Raw genomic sequence first — 14,854 nt, 5'->3', positions numbered from 1 at the left:
ATTACGCTAAAATAAAAATTCATGATATATTAACTACATAAAAAGCTGAGTGAAATAAACAGCATTTAACAAAATCAGTCCCATTATAATCTAAAAAATGTCAAATCTAACAAAAATAGTCCCGTCATAACCTAAAAAATGGCGAAAAGATATCAGCTCGATGGCTCAACGGGCTAACAGTCATTATGAAGTCAATACTTCATAGTTCAAGCCACAGGATCTCCCGAAAAATATTACAAATGCAGCAGAAGAAAATTCCAAATGAATCTGCCGTCAAGAACCTCCCGATTTAAAAATCTAAGGTAGTGGGTTTACAAAATCAAGAATTTATGAAAAATTTTATTTCCCCAATCTTCCACTTCTTCCCTAAAGAGAGCAAAAGACCAAAAGTAAAAGTAGAGTTATTACAATGAAGAACGGACATAGTGGTGATAACTGAAATAACGAAAAAGAGTCAAGGAAACGAAATAATAGAATAATATACCCATTAGTTCAACAAAGTAAATAAAAACAAAACAGCAAAAAGTGGAGTATCTGAAAGAATACGAAGAAAATAAAATATCAAGTATTGGATAGTCATAACTGAAGGAATAATCAGTGCAGACATGAAAATAAGAGGAAGAGGTTTAGTAATAATAGGAGTATATACACCCACCGATGACAGTAAAGGAGAAGGAAAAGATCAGTTCGAAGAAATTCTACAAGAAACACTAGATAACGTAAACAGTCGTAAAGAAATTATATTGATTGGAGATCTGAATGAAAGAAGCATAGAGATGGGAACGAGACAGACTGACTGACTTATTGATTGAACATGATTGATCTTTCTGACCAGAATTCGTTAAGAATATGTAACGAATGAATATGTATGTAAAGACTATGTAATTGTTAGACAAGAGTCAATGACCAAATTCAAAGATACGAGAGAAAGGGGGGCCATCTAAAGATCTGAAGCCATCTAATTGTATAATTTTAAAATAAATCACTAAATAGACGCTTTAATTAAATTAATTAATTCAATTAAAGGATTAAGCAATCATAAACTCCATTAAATTCACCTCAAATTGAATATATAACAATTAACCTAAATTACATAGCTTTAATTAAGTTTAGTTAATACTGAACTCCAACTAATATTATAATTTTTAATAAGGTCAGTAAAATGTGCTCTTCAATTAAATCACTTAAACTAAATTAATCAACTCAGTCAATTAAAGACTTAGATAATAACGAACTCAATTTAAGTAGACTTTTTAGTTAAATTAATAAAGTCATTTCAATTAAATCACTTTAATTAAACTAATTAAGTAAATTATTTATACTAATTGCTGTAATTTATTTAATACAGTTTAATTTAATTAAACTCTTGTAATAGAAATGAGAAGATTAAACCCAAAAATAGGACAATTTAGGCGAGAAAGTTAACTTTTTACAGATGAATTGTAAATCGGTTGCAATAGTTGAAACAACTATTAAGAGTTTGTGTTACAACATATTTTAATAAAAAATTGTGCGTTTTATCACTATTGAGTGCTGTATTATTTTTAAACCAATCATTATTATTTGATATTGAAAACTGTTCAACAGATTAAAATATTCTTTTTGTGCATTAATACAAACGTAAGTTATTAATTCCACTTTTTTCGAAAGATAAAAATAGAAAAAGTACTGTTTACAAAAATTTACACAATTATTCATTAAAAATTATGATTATTATATAGAACAATGTAGTAGTGATTAAACTATTAAAAATTCGGAAATTATGTACGAAATTACTTGATAAGTCCCGAGCTTAATATATAGATGGCGCCACTGATGTAAAATTATAATGATTTCGGATGTACTAACATTTAAACGTCATCTGTCAAAATTTGGGCTCAGTGGAACCAAGTTTACCAGTTACCTTGTTTCTAATAACGCTACTTTTGCAATTTTGAAATATTTTTGCATGTCTTAATAAAATATTTGTTTCTGATTAAAAATATAATTCAAGCAAAGTTTACTGTTAGGGTGTTCATTTTTTTCGCTAGTAAAAAGACACTTTTTGAAGATGCAGATTATAAGTTCCGTAAGAAACTTTAGAAAAATCCATCTAATTTATATCACATTTAAACTACTCCATGTGTCAGTCATTCAATTCTATAACATCTTGTGGACGCCTCCTTTGGTTCGAAGAGGTGCTGGGTATGTTTAGGTACTGATTGTTGCCAGCAAAGTAATTCATCTGATTCATTGGATTTAGCGGAGCGGCGTAGAGACTACAATTAAAAAACATCGATTAGTTATAGTAAAATTAGTTCTGATTCATTGCAAATTAGTAATTTTTCAGTACATCGGAATCTAAACCACCACGTGTATATTAGGACAGTTAAAAATGTTTTACGATAAAATATAAGCAAAGGAAATTAATTACTCATCTCTGCTCAATATTTTGTATATAGAACTAACTTGGTTATTGATCATAGTGAATGATCAGATAGCAATAATAATCATAATATTTCTGTTGGAGTTTTATTAAATATGGAAATTAAAAAAATCTTTGCTATTTTTTGTAACACTAGTATCAAAGAATATAAACGCATATAGAAGGATCTTTCACTGTCACTTTTTAGCGTCGGAAAAGGTTATACACATGTTATAGAAAAGAATCAGAGGTTGATCTAGATTTTAGTTCCTTATTTGTACCACTAGGGAGCGCTCACGTCAGCGCTATTACTGCTTTTAAAATATGAAAGAGTGGGACAACAAATGCAACTTTACATATTTTTATATATAGATGCCGCGTGGTCGTAGAATAGGATTAAATTTTTGCGTTTTATAAAATTTTTTCAAGAAAATAAAATATTATTTTAACTTTTAATAAATGAATCTTTTTAGAAAAAATATTATGATTCAAATGTTTAAATTAAATATGTACAAATCTACAAATAACATAATTAAAACTCTCTTCTTATAAACTATAAATAAAATTAATTAAAAGTCGAAAAAAGGGGTTTCGATCAAAAAACAATTCCTGATCTTGTTAGTACGCTAGAATTGGTTTTTAGCACATACACCAAAGACTTATTTTTTACAATTTGAAAATTCGAAATTGTGAAGTATAATTTCGGATTTTTAAATAAAAAAAATAAAAGTCTCAAATAACGCCTCTATAGAGCTCAACAAAGAAAGATGAGAAAAAAAGGCAAAAATGGCTGCTGGGACATGGACCATAGCAAATCCCAAGGAAACCAAATCAGTAACACTACTACTACTACTTGTCGGTTTATAACGTTCTCCGCCGTTTTCCGACTTCCAATCGCCACTTAGACCGGTTGTTCCATAGATCTTCTTCTATGGCCCTCTCTCAGTTCTTTATTTCACAATCAGTAACACTCGAGGATAAAAACAGACGTTGAGAGAATACCATCACCTCCTCGTAACAGAGTTCCTAAGAAATCAAGAGGCTCTAACGAGCACACTAGGTCATAAAGCACCCTGACAAAAGTATTCAGAATGGTGGATTATTGAAAGTATTCAGAATCGTAACAGAGTTGCTATGAAACCAAGAGGCTCTAACGGGCACACTAGGTTATAAAGCACCCTGACAAAAGTATTCAGAATGGTAGTAGCACACAGACACCATTCTGATAATCAACTAGATCGGGCTCAAGCAAATTTGATCATTAATAAACTGGATTAAGCACTTGATGAGGCTTCTATCGGAGGTCAAAATGAACTTCTGCAGTTCCATAAAACATCGTTGAGCAAAGGGACTAACGAGTATACAAAAAAAAATGAACGACTGAAGTGGTGAAGACTATTGAGGGCCTGTGGGAGGGCAAACTTAAATATAATTGATCCAAATAATATGCCCAAGCGCCCCATAGTCCTCACCCGCGTAACCGAGAATGAGCTTGATGAAAAAACCATCATGACCCGTCTAAAGAGGCAAAATCAAGTCCTTAACACAGAAGACTGGTTGTGATCTCTGTTCCACAGACTGAACGACGGTAAAGATAAAGGTCATAGAGGGAGGAGTTATGAAGGAGATAGTTCTCAGACGAGCATACCTCTCATATGATGATCCCGAACAACTATCAAGGGAGTTGGAACAGCTAGTGAGAGATTGCATGAAAAATGAACTGAAATTAATCATTGGCTATGATACGAATGCCTACCATCTGACCTGGGCACTACAAACACCAAACTGTTAAAAAATGGCATGTCTTAGATGAGGTGTCTTGTTCAGACCATCGAGACAGGCAATGAGCTTATCAAGGGAACTTATCGTAATCCTCGTAAAACAAATTGGGAAGCAACAAGAGAAATCATAAGATTTCTTACTTGGCGAAACTTCTTCTTTTGTAATATATGGACCTATTTCTTCTGACGTAAGTTCTATGTGCTCCAGATCTCCTCTTTAATCATCGAACAATTCGTCGATATATTCTGCCCATCTTTGTACTTTCTGGTCCGTATGTGTTATAGCAGTCCCGTGTCTATCCAGAATTGCACAAGTGGGATTTTGTTTTCTTAGTCCTGCCAGTTCTTTAACTTTCTTGTGTAGGTTAAACTGATCATTCAAAGTATTTTTCTTTTGCCTGAAATATAATAACCGTAACCAAATCGCCCATTTGAACTGTCCTTCTTATGCATCTATATTCTTTGTTAGCATGATAACACAGTATAAAACAGAAGATTCAGGTCAAAGATTTAACTGAAATTTAATGAAGGGTAATAAAAAATATTCAAAAGTTGGTGTTATACAAGAAAGTGTTATTGGTTCCCTAAATTATCACTGTTTGGAACGATTATTCTAGCTAGAAAAAAACAAGGTTTTGGGGAACCATATTATTTCACAGGTAAGCGTTCTTTGTACGATTTTTAAACGTTTCGCTTTATTATCGATACTTTGTAGACAAGCACACTAGACTAACAACTAATTTGAAGAATTCAAAGTGAACAATTGCAAAAAACCTAGCCTAATCTAACCTCAAAAATATATCGAATATGCGACTTACCTTTGGAGTTGTTGCGGGTTAAGCTTCATATTTCCTAATACTGCTTGCTGTTGCTTCTGGTAAAGATACTGCTGCTGATACAGCTTCATCATTTGTTGTTGGTACATAGATTCTTTCAATTTAGCTTGTTGCATCAGGTTGATTTCTTGAACTACGCGCTGGTACATCTGGAAATCGGAAAATTTTTTTTAACTTAAAAACTTTTATCATATCTCAAAATTTTATTGGATAATTAAAAGAAATTTTTTCTCAGAGGTTTTAGAAAGGTACTAAACTCTGCTTAAACGAGAGTCTTAATCAAAAATGCTATTGAATATCACATGTATTCCAATTTACAGTGTTCTTCGAAGTTTAAAAAGTGTTCGACTGTGCCATGTAATGTCATAAAAAAAAACTATTTTCTGATGTTACACTGGCGTGATACATCATACATTATTGCCAAAAGCTTCTAAGGTCAAGGCAAATATTATCTTGTATGTTTTTGTGAAGCGATTCGAAAAAATGATAGGTAATGCATAACGATAATACGCCACCTCACATGTTATTGCTTTTTCGTGGATTTTTGTTCAAAAACAACACCGTTATTACGCCTCAGCCACTATATTTACCTGACTTAGCCCCCTACGACTTTTTCCTGTTACCAAAACTGGAAAAAAGACCATGAAAGTGTGGAGATTTGGCACGATTGAGGAGATAAAAACCACATCGCTGGAAGAGCTTAGGGTAACAAACAAAAAGTGCCTTGAGGATTAGACAAAGCTGTTGCATAAGTATATTATATCTGATGGGGATTACTTTCGGTTTGAGTGAAGTATTAAGAGAGTGGTTTGGCTGTACCACTAACAAATTATTCAAAGCAGCAGTAAATAAAATTAGAATCGCCCTAATGATATCCAATCTCCGATAGGAGAGGCGTTCAAAGAAGAAGAAAAAAAGACTTTCGGGACTACAATACCGAGAAGTGCTGTAAAAATACTAACAGCTGCTGATGTAAAGAACTTAAATTTCTAGATATCTAAGAAAAGATAAGATCAATTTTAGACGATTAGTAAAATAAATATTTTACAGACAGGTATATAAGAATGTCGATTAAATCGACAATTGACAGTTACACAAAAATGTAGATATTTAGACCAATCACTTTTACAAATCATATAAAATAAAATAAAAAAAAATCTTTAACTCCTTTATCAAAAGTATAAATAAAATATGGAAATGAAGTATGGCAGATCAAAGATAAAACAAAAAAGCTAATCATAGCTACAGAGATAGATTTCTAGAGAAAAGCAGCAGGAAGACCAAGAATAGAAAAGGTGGCATATTGTGATATAGTGATAATTATTAGACGATATCAAAACTAAACAACTAATTAGGCACGGTCACGTACAACGCATGGACGAGGGAAGATTACCAAAACAGATTTTGGAATGATCATCAAGGGGAAGAAGAAGAAGGAGGATACCTAGAAAAGGTTGGAGAGAAGCATAGAAAAAGAAATGGAAATGGGAGAGTTAACTGATAATATGAGGGCTGACAGAGATTAGTGGCAGTTAGCAGTCGGGAAGCGACAGAGAACGCTATAAACCGATGTATATATATTTTATTTTTAGTCGTTTATGTATAAAAGGTTTTGTATTCCGTATTATAATACAGGAATGACATACATTAAGGATTACCTCATAAATTTTATTGTTTAAAATATTTTTATCTGGTTTACTGACTTGTAAACTCCATCACTACCTAGGCACTATTCTAATATAGTCAACACTTAAGTACAAGTAATAGAATGCCATTAAGATCATATAAACGGTACGAATTTTGTGTGCAATTATGCGGTAGCACTTATGTCCTGTCCTGTGTTGTCCCAAACAATTTAATTATTATCTGCGCCGCTATCGACTGGGTTACAAATCCTGTTTATTTATATTTAAAATTGAGGGCATCATCTAAATACGAAGTAATCTTTTACAGGTGTCTATATTTGTTGGTATAATGCACAAATACGACCCAGTTTTATCCCAAGAAAGTCATTAAATAATAAATAGTCAATATATTATGTTTATACTATAAAATAATATTATACTAAATACTCATACTAAAGGAAATACTCACCGACATATCCTGTTCTTCGATTTGAACTTGTAGCTGCTTGACAAGTGCAGGGATGATACCTTTAATCTGGTGCTCCGACCATGTGGGGTTGTCCCTTCGAACGATGTTCATCAGCGCCGAATTGATAGCTTGTGCACTCATTCCTTGGATACCGACGACACCTTTGAATATAAGAAACAATTTCAGAAAGAACAATCGCTAAATGTCATCTAATTTTTAGGAATATCTTTGTTTATGTTGGGACAAAAACTATAAGTTTTTCAAACTATCACTTTTTGTGGACAAAACTATCAATTTTTGTGATGAATGTCTGTTCTTACAATAAAGTAAGTAAGCGTTAATTGTGTTACAATTGGTATTTGATCATTACATAATACGTTACGAAGAGATGTTTTAATCTGTTCATTATGCCTAGAATGAAAAGACGAGCACATTTTCCACAGCTTAGCGAGTTTGATAGGGGGCGAATAGTGACTTGTGTGAGGCCGATTTTTCGTTTACGGAAATAGCTACAAGGGTACATATAAGTGTCAATACGGTGGTGGTTTGTTATAAGTAAGCGTTAATTGTGTTACAATTGGTATTTGATCATTACATAATACGTTACGAAGAGATGTTTTAATCTGTTCATTATGCCTAGAATGAAAAGACGAGAACATTTCCCACAGCTTAGCGAGTTTGATAGGGGGCGAATAGTGACTTGCGTTAGGCCGATTTTTCCTTCACGGAAATAGCTACAAGGGTACATAGAAGTGTCAATACGGTGGTGGTTTGTTGTCGGGTATGGAATCAGGAAGACCGTACACAAAGAGCTAGAGGTACAGGGTGTGTCAGAAGAACGGCCCCACATCAAGATCACTGCTTTAGGCTTTGGTCTCTCTGGGACCGCTTCACTTACATTGACATAAGGTCAATTGGAGACCAATAGATTCGAGAGCATAGAACGTATATTACAATGCGAACTGTTCATCGTCAGATAGATTAGAAGTTCTGAACTACCTTAACACCATCCTCAGTTTGTTCTACCTCTTACTCCTAGGTTTGGTGCAGAGAACGGCTACACTGGAACCTAGAATGACATACCATTGTTTTGAATAATGAATCTAGCTTCCCAAATAAATGTGAAAGATGAGGAGGATCTCAATTTTCTATGAAAAGACATGGTCAACACACTGTTGTAAATATAGTATGGGGGCTATTGCTTATGGAAGCAGATCACCTTTAGTGTTGATCAGAGGCAACATGAACAGAGTGCGTTACATCCAGGAGGTGGTGGATCCACATGTTCTGTCTTATATAGAGACGCTCCCCAACTACCTTTTCCAACAACATACTGTGCGACCATATACGGCCAGAATTACATTATCCAATGTTGAAGACGATTCAATCAAGACGATTTGTTGCATTGGCCCCCTAGCTCTCCGGATATTTCACCCATTGAAAATATCTAGGACATTATGGGAAGAAGATTACTTCCTTTACCTCATCCTCCACATACTCAAGCGGCAGTTTGGTACGAGGTATAAGTATAATGAAATACTTCTAGAGGAAATCATTAGTTGATAAATTTTTTACATTTTTCCCACCGTTTCGACTTTTCTGAAATTTTAATCAATTACTTACCTAACCCTAAAAATTGTTGTAATAAACTCAGTATTACTGGGTTATTCAGTACTTGTCACTTACTATAATTATATAAAACTCATTCTAAAAAACATCGTATAACTTTACGAAACAATGTGCCATTGTTTAGCAAGTCACGTCACTGCGCTCGTTTGCGACGTTGCCACGCAATTGAAAAAGTCCTGCAATTTAATAAATAAACAAATTCTCTACATACCCGCCACACCTTGTCCAAGGTAGCTCGAAGCTGTGGTTTTTCTGAGCACTTTCTCGTTTTCGAATTCCTCCCAAGCGGCTTTTCTCTCTTCCTCATTAAGACCTTCGGCCTCTTTGTTCTCGAGAAGCGATTGATGCAAGTGATACTTGAAGATGACGTTTTCGTATTTCTGCAGCATCTCACCCAGTAAGACATCCTAAAAAGAAAGGTAAATATATATGATTCAGAAATTATTTTCTTGTAGCCCTTCTGTTGTCAATTTTAATTGACACGTATTTAATATTTGATGTTTCAAATTGGAGAAAGATATTTTCAATTAAAATTATGATTTACTCCCATGACTAATAGTAGACAATAAAGGTCAAGAAAAAAACAACGCTAAGAATCAATAGAATAGTCTGTTTATGTCAATAACTTAGTTTCTTCTGTTTGAAGGATTATTCCAGAAAGCATTTATTTTTGGGCAGATTAAATTTAATTTTGTACCTAATTTTCTTAAAAACTGATAAAATTCAGAACAGTTTACAACGTCATATATTTTATCAGTATCAGGACCGTCCCAAGAAAATCTTTGTGTATTAGTTTAGGACTGATTTTGAGCTACTGGGGACACATAAATAATAAATCATTTGTGGAAGTTTTATGAGGGGTAATTTTATGAACAATTTTTTTCATTCAACCAAAATGAACAGGACTAAGTCAGGGACATCTGGGGCTAAAAAAAGCCAAAACTTCATTTGCTACAGTCTTTGAAACATTTGTAGACACATTCCGAACTGATAAGCACTTTTAAGATAATTCGGGTTTAAAACTAAAATAAATTAGGCTATATTTACCTTTGGTACCATAGGTAGTGGTCTATCGGTCGGTTCCAAATCACCTTTGTACAATTCTTGTAAGTCGTTCTGGTTGTAATGCCTGTCGATTTGTTGTTCGTCGATGACTCTCTTCGAAATGGCTTGTTTTGTCACTTGCCTTTCGTAGATCTTCATTTCCATGGCGCCGTACGTTACAAAACGATAAATGTAGGAGGGTTTAATCTGAAAATATCTTTCACTTAAAAACATTACATTACCTTTACCGGTTAAGTTGAATATTGTTTTATCTGCTGAATAAATTGTACACAACCCAATTTGATAAGAAATTATTGGTTGGACGGATAGGTATAAAATATATCGTAAACATAAATATAATTCAGTAACTATGTATCATTAGTATTATCAGAAGCGGCACATTCGTTTTTCTAATTTGTTCTGAAATTTTCGACGAACTTACATAGCTCAAAGGAACCGAAGAACCCAAAACGGAACTTATAAATATTGTAACGATTAAAAAATCTTAGAATTTGTTAAAAACAATCAATGTAATTCAGAAAGTAGTAACTTTTATGCGACCCTGTATAAGATTTCAATCTACGTATTACAAATCTCCGAATAAAACATTTTAGTGTTTATGTTCAAATTACCTTGAGTAAAACACTTACTATTGAAATTTCATAACTGGCAATCAACATCTATGGCTGTTTTTAACCCTTTGACTCACAAGTTTTTGTTTTCACAGATAAAAATTATGGTAAAACATAATTGGAATCGTTTTTTTTTTAAATTTGCCCCTCTAGTATACAAAAAAATAATGTCTACAATTGTAGACATGGTAGTAAATGAACTAAATTATGGTATTTATTGAAAAATGAAAACACAGTAAAAATTTAATAAAATGTGTATTTAGACTTTCCCTTGCAGCCAACATTCTTGCATCGTCCAGTAAAAGACACCCCGGTGTGCTCAGGCATCTGATTTATATTACCTAATTGTACAGCTTCAAGAGGCCTTACTTCAGTCCTAGTTAGACTCAGTTGAACAGGAACCTAATCTTTTGAAGTCCTCCCTACTTTCTTCCTGGAAATGCCATTGCCCAGCTTTATGAGCACCTCCATGCTGAAGTGCAATCAATCTAGTTGTTTTTCATTGGGCGACTAAGTAAATGGCAAACATGTCTGTACTCTAACGAAGTGTCTGATCCACCGCATTAAATATCATTCCCAATGTCCATTTTTTTAGAGCTAATTTTTGTTCGGTATAATGATATAACTATTGTACGGGGTAGAAACATGGACACTAAAAGCGCAAATAGTTAAGAAGATTGAAGCCTTTGAACTTTGGATATACCGGAGAATGTTGAGAATTCCATGGACTGCCAGGGTCACCAATGAGGAAGTGCTGAGAAGAATTGGTCGAGACAAAAAATTGTTGAGAACGATAAAAGTACGCAAGACTGCATACCTTGGACACATACTGAGAAATAATAAATATAGTCTTCTGCAGGTCATCATGCAGGGTTGAGTCGATGGCAAAAAGGGAATAGGTAGAAAGAGGAAGTCATGGCTGCGAAATATTCGAGACTGGACAAACATGACTGTAGACGAATTATTCCACGTTGCAAAAGACAGAGAAGCTTTTAAAAATGTGGTCGCCAACCTCCGTTAATGGGGAAGGCATAGGAAAAAGAAGATAATGATATAAGGGCATCAGCTTTATCGACACCGCTCATTGAAGTATTGTATTCATTCACTATTTGACGTCGGTTCAATTCATTATCTTGTAGTTTTATCCCAACGTTTTGCTTTGTCTTGGTCTCCTATTCCTACATAGTTTGAAGCCAATGCTACTGGCTTATTATCCAGCCAATTGAACAAAACAACTCTACATTGTGTAGTGAAATATTGCCACCTTAAATAATTTATTCCAGTACATATATAGACATGGAAACTTCAAAGAAAGATTTCAGCTCTTTCAGATTGGTTGGTGAGAAATGATTATCATTATTCTGAAACGCATAAATATTGGTACAATCGACCATTTTTTCGAATATCTTTTCTGTAAAATATATTTCACGAAGTAGTTTATTGGATAAATTTCATTCTTAAGCGAAAGGTTTTGAACTGATTGTTATTCTTCTAAACTATATTCGTAATCTTCAGAATTTGGAGTCAAATGTTCCTCATCAACAATTATGTCCTTGATAACATCATGGAATTCGTCTGGTTGTTTAACTATATCCATATCATTAGGTAAAAGATCTCCAATTTCTCTTGGAATTATAACATCTTCATTCTTTTCCTTAATACAATTGTCTACAATGGGAGACACCACAATTTAGGGACCTGTTATAGTTACTTTAAGAAATATATGACGAAAATTTTTATATAAATCTAATAATATAATACTTGCACTCCAAATAAAAACATAAAATTGACTGGATGATAAATAATTTTTGATAGAATTATGGAATTACGAGAGTTTACCTGAATAGAACGTGTAACACAGTAACCAACATGTATACAGCTGTTATAAATCGATGCTTCTCTTTGCTAGAAGTCGCTGTCAACTAGGCAATACTTATTACAGAATGTCTGTGGATGTATATAATATTACACAACAGTAAAACGAAGCGAATTGTGGGTAGGGCGGATACTGGAAAATTATGTCTACAAATGTAGAAGCCATGAGTCAAAGGGGTAAAATTTCTTTTCTTGCCTGATCGAAGAGTGACCACACGATTCAAACTGCAGTGCAATTTCAGCTGGGACGTGGGTAAGGTTTCCAACAAGAGGCGATTTCATATTAGACAGCAGTATGAATAGATAGTGTCGTGCATTTCCGATAAAGTTCATCAGATATGCTTTTGTAATTTTTGTATAATATTTTCTACAGAAAATAAAAATCAAGTGGTGTAAGATCTTCTGAAACAGGAGCCTGTTGCACTCGCGTACTAATTAAATAAAAATTTCGATTTCTCGGAACAATTTGTATTTTTATACAAGCCTAACTAACCTATAGGTACTCACCTGTCCAAATCTATACACTCTATATATACTTTGCAGATCGTGCGACGGATTCCATGAAACATCGAATATTATTACACGATTAGCCGACACTAAGTTGATACCAAGCCCGCCAGCTTTGGTGGAGATGAGAAAGAGACGAGCTCTGGTGTTTTCGGGATTGTTGAACGAATCGCACCAGTACGCCCTGTTATCACAACTGGAAGATCCGTCTAACCTAAAATAGTCTAATCCTAAGGACCAGCTACCTGTAGAAACAAAAAAAAATACGTTATGAAACAGAACATATGTGACATATTAATTTACTACGACTAACAAGACCTGTTCTTGTTGTAGAGTTGCTTTTATGGGAAATTGTAAATCATCAAGACAAGGTCGTAATTAGCGTTAGTTTAAATTAAACCATTCTATCAAATTTTGCACATAAATTTGCTATAGATGCCAACACTAACCTTTATATCCTCCAACTTTTTCCGTCTGGTTTTGTTGAGTAGCTTCGTCGACTTTAGCGAGGAAATATTCTATACAGTTTAACGCGTACAACGATTGCGAAAACACTAACACTTTATCACCGATCTCCTCGCACTCTTTGAGAATTTCGAAAAGCAGCGTCAGTTTACCGCTATTTTTAATATTGTCTAATTCCTCTCCGTCACAAAACTCTTGGAACCACTCTTTGTTTTCTACTATCACTTCTGGTTCGCTGTCTTCTTCACCATTTTCTCTCTCTGGAATTAAACAATAGAAATATGTAAATAATTATAAATACAAAAGTGAGCATGTTGTTTAGAAGAACATAACTTACCTAAAACTATTAACCGTTTTAGGTTTTTCTTTTTTTTTTTAACTAAATATGGATAATGATGTGGCAGGTCCATCAAAACAAAAAAAAACGGGTGTGGCGGTCCGTTGGGACTGCCGGTAGAAGTTATACTTCTATACACACGTTCGCCGTTACAAATATGTATGCGAGTCAATCTGCACAATCATTACATATTTAATGCTATAGGCAAGAGAGAGCAGAAAGAGAAAAATAATTAGGTATATAGGTATAGGGTGCATCGTTTGCTGTATATAAACATTTGACCTGTAATAGGAGTATAGTAAATGAAGGATTGTATCAATATTTTAATGAAAATATATATTTTTATTTTCATATATGTATAAAAGGAGTTGAATGCAAAAAATTTTTTTACACATAATCTGCAGTAAAATTCATTGTTTATTTTGTTATTATTATAAAAATTACAATACAATACACTGCAACATAATTCAATATAATAATACAATACAAATTAAAATGCAATATTCATAAGTATTTAAAACTGCCAATATACATAACTTACTTTACGAAGATAAAAATAAAAAACCAACAACTCGGATTATGTTGTAAATTTTCATTTTATTTTAAAATTTAGCATTTTTGCGTATATTACATATATTTAATAACATTAACGTGAGGTTTTTAAATATTTCAAAAATAAAAAAGGAAATTCATATTGGGATTCGAACTCACGTACACCAGCGTATGAACCAAACACGTAAAAGAATTGCCAATTAGATATCGCTCCTTAAATACAAAAGCACCACAAGTCAAAATAAGCAAATTGTACAGGAGAGGCATTTACAAAAATAATTTGGATTACTTTATGATTTTTGTATAAACTATGTGTATTAGGTAGATTTTGTTGGTACCAAAAGATGCGTAATTAAATAGCCTATATCAATAAAGCAATCTTAACCATAGCTCGAATGGACTGTCCAAAAAAAATGCAAATAAGTTAGTTTTGTATATAGACTTTGTCGTCGATAACATTGAAATTTTAAAAATTAAACCACCATAATTAGGAAAATTTGAGTTTTATTTTCGGTTGTCAACCTTACAAAATGTAAATTTATTAAAAAAAAAGGCACATACTAACTTATTACATACTAAACTTGCTAAGGGAAAACAAATAATTGTTAATTTTATCATGAGATCATCAATTAAGTCTTTAATATTACCTATAGTAGTAGATAAGAGGAATAAATTTACGTTAAAAACAAAACTTAACC

At 33.2% G+C, this 14,854-nt stretch overlaps 1 protein-coding gene across 3 annotated transcripts in view; it reads right to left on the bottom strand.

Annotated features, from left to right (window-relative positions):
* Window positions 1-1,310: 1,310 nt before the first annotated feature.
* The window catches only part of XNP (ATRX chromatin remodeler XNP), a 77,772-nt gene continuing 64,228 nt past the window's right edge, over window positions 1,311-14,854 (bottom strand). For all 3 annotated transcript variants that reach the window (XM_072536174.1, XM_072536180.1, XM_072536187.1), the window contains 7 exons: window positions 13,252-13,527; window positions 12,803-13,047; window positions 9,792-9,995; window positions 8,956-9,151; window positions 7,116-7,276; window positions 5,004-5,170; window positions 1,311-2,258 (listed from right to left, as the gene is read on the bottom strand). In XM_072536174.1, the coding sequence (XP_072392275.1) occupies window positions 2,126-2,258; window positions 5,004-5,170; window positions 7,116-7,276; window positions 8,956-9,151; window positions 9,792-9,995; window positions 12,803-13,047; window positions 13,252-13,527 (1,382 nt within the window). In that variant the 3' untranslated portion in view covers window positions 1,311-2,125. The remainder of the gene's footprint in view (window positions 2,259-5,003; window positions 5,171-7,115; window positions 7,277-8,955; window positions 9,152-9,791; window positions 9,996-12,802; window positions 13,048-13,251; window positions 13,528-14,854) is intronic.

Source organism: Diabrotica undecimpunctata, chromosome 1, assembly GCF_040954645.1.
Source record: "Diabrotica undecimpunctata isolate CICGRU chromosome 1, icDiaUnde3, whole genome shotgun sequence".
NCBI classification, from domain to species: Eukaryota; Metazoa; Arthropoda; class Insecta; order Coleoptera; family Chrysomelidae; genus Diabrotica; species Diabrotica undecimpunctata.
This window is presented reverse-complemented; position numbering and strand designations above follow the sequence as displayed.